This window comes from Frankliniella occidentalis, unplaced genomic scaffold (genome assembly GCF_000697945.3).
Source record: "Frankliniella occidentalis isolate FOCC.00 unplaced genomic scaffold, Focc_3.1 Scaffold222, whole genome shotgun sequence".
Classification (NCBI taxonomy): domain Eukaryota; kingdom Metazoa; phylum Arthropoda; class Insecta; order Thysanoptera; family Thripidae; genus Frankliniella; species Frankliniella occidentalis.
In genome coordinates, this window is record NW_026267348.1 from 42,576 (window position 1) to 50,397 (window position 7,822).

At 46.9% G+C, this 7,822-nt stretch overlaps 2 protein-coding genes across 2 annotated transcripts; both read right to left on the reverse strand.

The window, feature by feature from the left end:
- Positions 1 to 2,411: 2,411 nt before the first annotated feature.
- On the reverse strand, positions 2,412 to 3,379 carry LOC113212084 (uncharacterized). The gene has a single exon (XM_026430670.2). It carries the CDS (start codon positions 3,377 to 3,379, stop codon positions 2,909 to 2,911), a length of 471 nt encoding a protein of 156 aa, XP_026286455.1. The 3' UTR covers positions 2,412 to 2,908.
- Positions 3,380 to 3,460: 81 nt separating this feature from the next.
- Positions 3,461 to 4,888, reverse strand: LOC113212087 (SCAN domain-containing protein 3-like; the record flags this gene model as incomplete). The annotated part of the gene is made up of 1 exon (XM_026430673.2): positions 3,461 to 4,888. A coding segment is annotated over one exon (1,428 nt), but the record flags the coding sequence as incomplete, so codon positions are not given.
- Positions 4,889 to 7,822: the final 2,934 nt, after the last annotated feature.

The window sequence follows — 7,822 nt, forward strand, 5'->3', positions numbered from 1 at the left end:
CAAAACTCAATCACGAGGACATAAACATTGCAATGAGACATCAGTCAATACTGTACGACATACCTACGATGAGCAACAGGCCTCCAAAGTTGACTGTGCAGGCAGCCGAAAAGCAGATACGCCTTTGATGACCGTCCCTTCCCAGATCCGCCAGTGTTCGCCGGGCCGGCGCAGATCCGCCAGTGTTGCGCGCCTCTCCGCAGATACGCCACTTCTGCAGGCATACGTCGTCATGTGAGAAAAGGTGAGAGTGTTGCTTGTTTCTGTGGGAAGAAAGTTGAAGTTAGTTCCACTCTGAGGTCTCATTTCAGAAGGAGACACTCTCAACCATTTGAGTCCTTCGCAGTGTTGTCCTTAGTCAAGCCCCGCGTTGGCTCAGTCTAGTCCCGGTCTCAAGCTGACTACACGACTGTACCGAGTTCTCCAATAAATCTCTTGGTTCTCAGCATTACATCGTTTACTTCTTTCAGTCCAGAACCTTACAATATATCGCGAAGCCTGTTACGCGAGACGTGGTCTAGCGTACATCTACCTTGTTTACGTTGTTATCGCCAAGAAATGCCCAATAGCGCCAAAACGGTACAAGATAGAGCAAAACGGACGAAATTTTCTTCCGTAGACCCCTACTTTCACGAGCAGTGTTGTGCAGTATCTAGATAAAAGTATCTAGATACTGTATCTAGATACTTGTTGGTATCTTTTACTGGTATCTCACTTTTTAAAAAGTCAATTTTGGAGCTAGGATGCTCATCTTCGAACTCGACCTATCTTTTTATGATACAAAACGACCCTGCAATAGGGTATTTCAATGGAGCGCTGCCTGGAACTAAGAAGAACAAAACCGGATACAGAGAGCGGTGGTGGGGGCGGGGAGGCTCCCCTCCACCCGCCGCTCCTCCGCGCGCCCGCCCCCAACCCCCGCTTTCTGTATCCGGTTTTGTAGTTCTTAGTTCCGGGCAGCGCTCCGTTGAAATACCCTATTCCCAGATCGCTCTCTCAATAGGGTATTTCGGGTAAGCGCAGCAGCGGAAACGGAACGGCCGAGCGGCTGCTGGATCCGTCTCAGCCTGCGAACTGCGCATGCGCAGTAGACTCTGCCAAGCCCCGCCGCCTTCCCATCTCTCCCCCCCCGCGCATCAGCAGCAGAGATGTAACCAGCAGTGAACTGGCCAGTTCCGTTTCCGCCGCTCCGCTTACCCGAAATACTCTATTCTTTCTCGGGTCGTCGTGCGGACAAACAGACAGACAGACAAGCAAACAGAATGAAACTTTTCCGGTCAGTGGAGTTATGGGCTTCGCTAACCGCTCAGCCAATAAATTTGCGACCTGTGTTTTTTGATTTTTAAACTAGCCATGTACGCCAGACCACGTCTCGCGTAACAGGCTTCGCGATACCTCACGAAACGCTGTTACGCTGCGACGCGCCTGGCGCACAAATAGCTAGGCCTGCGGCGCTGACTCCCGACACGAGTTAAGGAGAGGGTTAAGGGAAGCAGAGCCCACCGGGCCCAAAATTTGACATACTCGAACCATTTGTAGGGGTCTAATTACTCTAAAATTAGGGACATGAAACTTCTGCTGTTCGGTAACGGTTTTCATTAAAAGTTCGAATTTTGACAGATTGTTATGTAAAAATAAACGTTCTAGTGATACTAAATAATCTAGGGACCCTTAAGCCCAAAAGAGGGTGTTGTTCGACCCGTAATGTGTGGTTTAAGTATTACTCCCTGTACAATAGACAGTTCCCGCTGTGCCAGCCTTTTTTACGATTTAATAGACCATTTTGTCTTGGCACCAAAACGGTACAAGATCTAGCAAAACGGACGAAATTTTCGCCCAAAGGGTTCTACTTTCACACAGTTATCTCTTGGGAACCCATAAAAAAAATACATTTTGCAACCTTTGGTTTTTGATTTTTTTTAAAGTCAATTTTTGAGCTAGAATGGTCATCTTCGAACTCGATGTGTCTTTTTGTGATAATACAACAAATCGACTCTGAAATTCCCAGATCGCTCTCTCAATAGGCGGTTCCGGCAGTGCCCGTTTAAAGAAGAATAGGGTACTCCGGGGCTCGACTAGACCGGAAGGAGAAGAACAAAAATCGTCGGCCCGACGATTTTTGTTCTTCTCCTTCCGGTCTAGCCGAGCCCCGGAGTACCCTATTAATGAAATCACCACCGGAAACAGTTCTAAAATACAGGCTAACATCAGTGAAAACTAAAATTGACAGTTACTAGGGATTTAATAGAGGTCATTCACGTCGAACTGCAGTCAGGCTCGGACTGGGGGGTTGGGGGCCTCCCGGGGAACATCATGCAAGGGGCCTCAAAACTGAAGTCAACCCCCCCCCCCCCCAAAAAAAAAGAAAGGATGTTTTTAGTCAAAATGTTTATTGATTAATCTTAAAAATTAAAATACAATGGAATAGGAATAGTATTGCAAGGGAATACAAACTACAAGTACAACATACAAACACAAAACGACACTTGAAACCTATACACACGGAGTTCGTGGAGGCTCCGTATAAACACGCAGTTCCCGGGGACTCGGTACAAACACGGAGTTCAGCAGGCCGCCGTATAGCGTCGTAACTATGTTTTTTGAAAATTTCGAGTTATGAAGTGCGTCGGATAGAGGAAACCAAGGGCTATCGATCAGCGAAAACCGCATTTCGATATGTCAATTAGTTCAAAAGTAATTCTGGTCTGAAAATCCAGCCGCCCATAAGGCGCAATGTAAATCCAAAACTTTGAAGCGCTTTATCTCAGAAGTGACTTTCAAGCACTTACGACGTTATACGGGGACCCACTGAACTGCGTGTCTGTACGGAGCTGCCTGGAACTACGGGTTTATACGGAGACTCCACGAACTCCGTGCTTGTAGGTTTTAAGTGTCGAAAATACAATTATTACTTTAAAAGTCTCCTGAATTCGTCGGACGTCTCTGCTAAAGCATCAATGACAGCGTTTTTGTTAGTCTTAAGAGCTTCCGAGGTTTCGACATTCATTAGCACTAGGGGCTCAAACAGATCTTGGGAAAGTAGACTGCGCAAGCGCGTTTTAATAAATTTGACCTTCGAAAAGACTCTCTCACATGAAACTTGTGTAGTAGGTATTGTTAGTACAAATTTGTAACAAACAAAGAGATTGGGGTATGCAGTTTGTAACATAGGAATTGTGTAGAACAATTTTAGCACACAAGAAAGGCATTTATTACAGGCCTTACACTTAACTACGTAGTTCTCGTCGGTTTGGTCATCACCGTCACAGTTTTCATCGTCATTGTTGTTAAAAGTAGACTCAATATCAGGAGAATCTGGTCTGCTAGTGAAAACAGATGACTCTAATATATGTTCAAATGATTTAGAAAATGATAACATTTCAGTTGTAGCAGCAGCACTATCCACATTTGCCAGATGGGGGACAGTGGATAACAAAAAATCTGTTGGCAACTGGGGGAATCACTTAGGATCTAACATGGCACACTCTTTCAAAAGGTCCTCGTTAGGGTTGAAACGCTCTCTCAATCCACTTATCACACGGTCAAGCACAACATAGAAGGTACCTACTCTGTAAGCATCTCGAGAGGTCTGTACATGAGCATGTCTAGTTTTTCTTAGGTCCTGGAAGTCAGTTTCTAGTTTAATATCTTTTATTTCTAAAGCGTCTAGCTCCTTATTGATGTCTAAAGCATATTGTTTAACCCGCGAGACAAGAGAATCAAATTCATCCCGTTTTTTCTCAATAGCATCCTGTAAAGCTTCAACCATTTTAAAGGTTGTAAGGTAATCAAGTTTAGGGCTTTGGAGGGCCTCGGAGACAGGTGTGGTCTTAACAAATACATCACTCATAAGGAAAGCAGTTAAAAGTGTCTCAAACTTACACCAACCGGTGATTATTGAGCCAGCAGCGAAATTGGTCTTACTGTCAAATAAACTACTGTCTCGAATGTCTGCCATACAGGAAAGAAATTGGACCAAATTACAATTCTCACTAACACTAAACTTCTCGTCTATTACAGAGCGCAAGGACACGTGTTTACTCCACCAGCGTGTTGCGCCTATTTTTTGTAGACGTCTTAATTTACGATGTGCACTGTTTGAGGCCTTAGCAATACTACTCCAAACCTCCATTCTCTTGTATGACTGGGAGATAAATACAGCAGCAGTCTCAAGTAAACCAAAGAGTTTATTGCAATCATTGCAGTCTTTGCATGTATCTGAAAGGACTAAATTAAGGCAATGGGCAGCACAGTGTGTAAATTGTAAATTGGGGTTTATCTCCTTCAGGCGGGTCTGAAGGCCCTTAAAGCAGCCTGACATGTTAGCGGCACCGTCAAAAGAGCACGCAACACAGTTACGAAGGTCGATGCCTAAACTTGCAAATTCCCTTTTTATTAGTTTGAACAGACCTTCCCCGGTATTGTCATGGCTGACAGTTAACTTTATAAGGCGCTCGCTTGGCATGCCCGTGAGAGGGGAAACATATCTGACAACAATGGCAAGCTGGTCAAGAACACCGACATCTTGCGTACTGTCAACCTGTAAACTAAAAATCTTAGCTAGCTTAACCTCCTCTATTATTTTTTCCTGTATATTGGAGCCTATTATTTTGATTAATTTGTTTACAGTTGATTTGGATAAGAAAGATACAAATGAGCCACGTCCTTTCGATCCTGGGTTTGAATCACGGAGCTTCTTGCTCGTCTCAATGGAAATTCTCACATGTTCTTGAAGCACTGGGTCATACTCAGCTAGCAACAAAACAAGCTCCAGGAAATTACCATGGTTTACGCTTCGGTCTTCAAGAGAGTGGGCAGCCTCTTGTCCGCCTCGGTAGGCAATAGGGTGTTCCAGGCTATCAAGAACGGAAGTGAAAAAGAACAAACTCACCGATTAATCTGTTTCCGTTTGCTAAGTATGAGAAATTGCCATGGTAGTTTGGCCCGATTCTAACCTCTCAAATATGGAGGCGAGCTCGAAACTGACCTGACGGTTTTTCATACCTGAAACGCCGTCGTGACACGTGATCAGCTCAACCAATCAGAGCCATCACGGAAACAGAAAAGTCAGTGAGTTTGTTCTTTTCCTACTTCCGTTTTGGATAGCCTGGAATACCCTATTCCTTGTCTCCCAATAAAGATGCATATGTCTATAATTCGTTCTACAACAGAGCGTCTGGCATTTCTTTGTTTAATTTTAACATTCTGTAGGTCTTTGTCAATTAAACTTTCTACATTTTTATTGGCTAGAGCCTGAACATGGGCGTCAACTGCGACAGAGTGAGTTTTGCTAGTTTCATGGCCTAAAATTCGATCATAAATATGTTTTAATCGACCGGTAACGCAAAGGCCGGTAACGAAAGGGCTCTCATTTGTACTGCCCGAAAATGCCATGCAGACTGAGCAATACACAGAACTGTTTTCAGTGCAGTATGAGAGCCAACTTCGACAAACTGTAGTGCCCCCTACTGATTTATAATAAGCCTTCTGTGGATTGAACGGAACACTGGTTGTAGCGGTGGGCACAGGTTGTATCGGATGATTCTGCATGAAGGCAAGCTTAACTGAAATAGGCGCGTCGATACGGGGAGCAATGAAACTGATCAGATTCCGGTTGGCCGCTAACCCAGTGTCCGTGTCCGTCTCTATCTCAACACTACCCTCACCCTCAACATCCGGATCACCATCTTCTGAAGCTGATGTTAAAGTCTTCTCTGCTGCGGACGTTGCCATTGAAGACGCTGCTGCTGCTGTATCCGTTTCCGAAGTCGCTGCTGCTGCCGGGGTCCGTGCCGGTGTTGGTGTCGCATCTGAAGTAAGCGACGTTGGCGGGGGCGAAGACACCACATCCGTGCTGGCAGCACCAGAATCTGCATGGGGGAAAAAGTAAACAGACATATATTGACTGTTAAGCGTTAAGTGAAGCCTATTACGCGTTACGCGCGGTTGGTAGGGAAACGGAGTCAAGAAAGACGAAGAAACAAAAACAAAAAGCACATTATCGGCACGCCCGTGATCCATGCTACTACCGAATCAATGAGAATGGGTAGTACATACCTTCTGTTTGCGTTCGGCTACTACTTGGAGTGATGAAGTTTAGCTTCCCCTGCTTCGGGTCGCTGGCCACTGCAGATAGCTTTCTTTTCTTCTCGTCTTGCCTCTTGCTGTGTCCCGACTGAAACCGCTTTTTAGTGGGGCCCGAACTCATTGTGAACAGTACAGTGTTGAGCAGCAATCGTAAAAAATAAAAGCGCAAACGTTTGTCGTCAGATTTCACTAAGCGCTTCGGCGCCTCACGCCTCACGAGTCGAGTCGAGTCGACCGGCGTAGGCGAGCGCGCGCTCAGGCTCGGGCGAGGGGTGAGGAGAAGGGAGGGGGCGAGCGCTGCCGGTGCCGCGCGCAGTAGGCCGGGCGGGCAGGCTTGTTTGAGCCTGCACTGCAGCGGGTGCGGGGCGGCGCGGAGCGGGCGGCTGGCTGGGACTAGGGACTGGGAGCTGGCTGTGGCAGTTGACAGTATCGTATCGCGCAGAGTGCCCAAGGCATGCATGGGCATAGTTCAATAAAGCATTCCGGTAAAGCTGTGATGCAGAAGAATGCGAGGAACAAGAAAACGGAAGTCACCATGTTAAAGCATTGCGATTTCCGTTTTCTTCTTCCTCGCATTCTTCTGCATCACAGCTTTACCGGAATCCTTCATTAAATATTATTTGTGTGTTCAAACCCAACTTTGAAATTTTACCGGTGCCAGGCCAGGGTCCGAGGCACGGGGCCTCGCTTCGCGAGGCCTTCGGTGCCTCACTCGGCGGAGCCTGAGCCAGAGGCCTCGCTTCGCGAGGCCAAGAGGGCCTCGCTTCGCGAGGCCGAGGGCCTCGCTAGGCCGAGGGCCTACCGGGGGATTGCCCGGCAGCCCTCTGGGCCAGTCCGAGCCTGTTCGGACTACGAATTCCATTCAAATTTTGTTGATCTTAGAAAAACAGGGAGTATGTAGTGAGCTCGAGTGAGTTACAAATTTGTCGCCATACGACACTAATTTTGCTACTTGTTCGGGTGAGAGGGAAGAACGGGTCACTTCATGGCGATAAGCGGAACCCGACAGCCGCACCCGCCCGCACGGCACTCGAGTAGTCGTAAAAGCCCTCCCCCCCTCCCCCCGCGCCGAGCCGCGCACTGCCTCGCCCGCCTGGCCGGTGGATGCTGATGACTAAGCGCGAGGGGATACGCGAAAATCTGGCCGGGAAACATCCTGACGAGACCTAAAGGCTTTCGCGTTCGCGCTTAAGCGCACGCGAAGCCTAAAAATCAGCGAACTTTAGCTACGGGTTCCGGTCCTGACTTCTTCATTTCTTCTCAATAAGCGCACTGTCGGAACGGTCTATAAAGCATTCCGGTAAAGCTAAAATGCAGAAGAATGCGAGAAACAAGAAAACGAAAGTCACCATGTTAACGCATAGCGATTTCCGTTTTCTTCTTCCCCGCGTTCTTCTGCATTTCAGCATTACCGGAATGCTTTATTCTTTCTCGAGTTATCGTGCGGACAGTCAGACAAACACACAGACACACAGAATGAAAATTTTCTGCCCAGCCAATAGATGGTGCCGGCAGTGCCCGTTTAAAGAAGAATTATTGAAATCACCACCGGAAACAGTTCTAAAATAATGGCTTAAATCAGTGAAAACTAAAATTGACAGTTACTAGAGATTTAATCGAGGCCATTCACGTCGAACTGCACTGTCAAATGACAAAAATAAGCGCGCTTTTGGTACTGGTTTCGGTGCCGACTTCTTCATTTCTTCTCAAAAAGCGCACTGTCGGAACGGTCTAT

Bases quoted from the DNA above. Each gene is read 5' to 3' on its own strand.
- LOC113212084 (XM_026430670.2), bottom strand. From the start codon at position 3,379: ATGTTATCATTTTCTAAATCATTTGAACATATATTAGAGTCATCTGTT.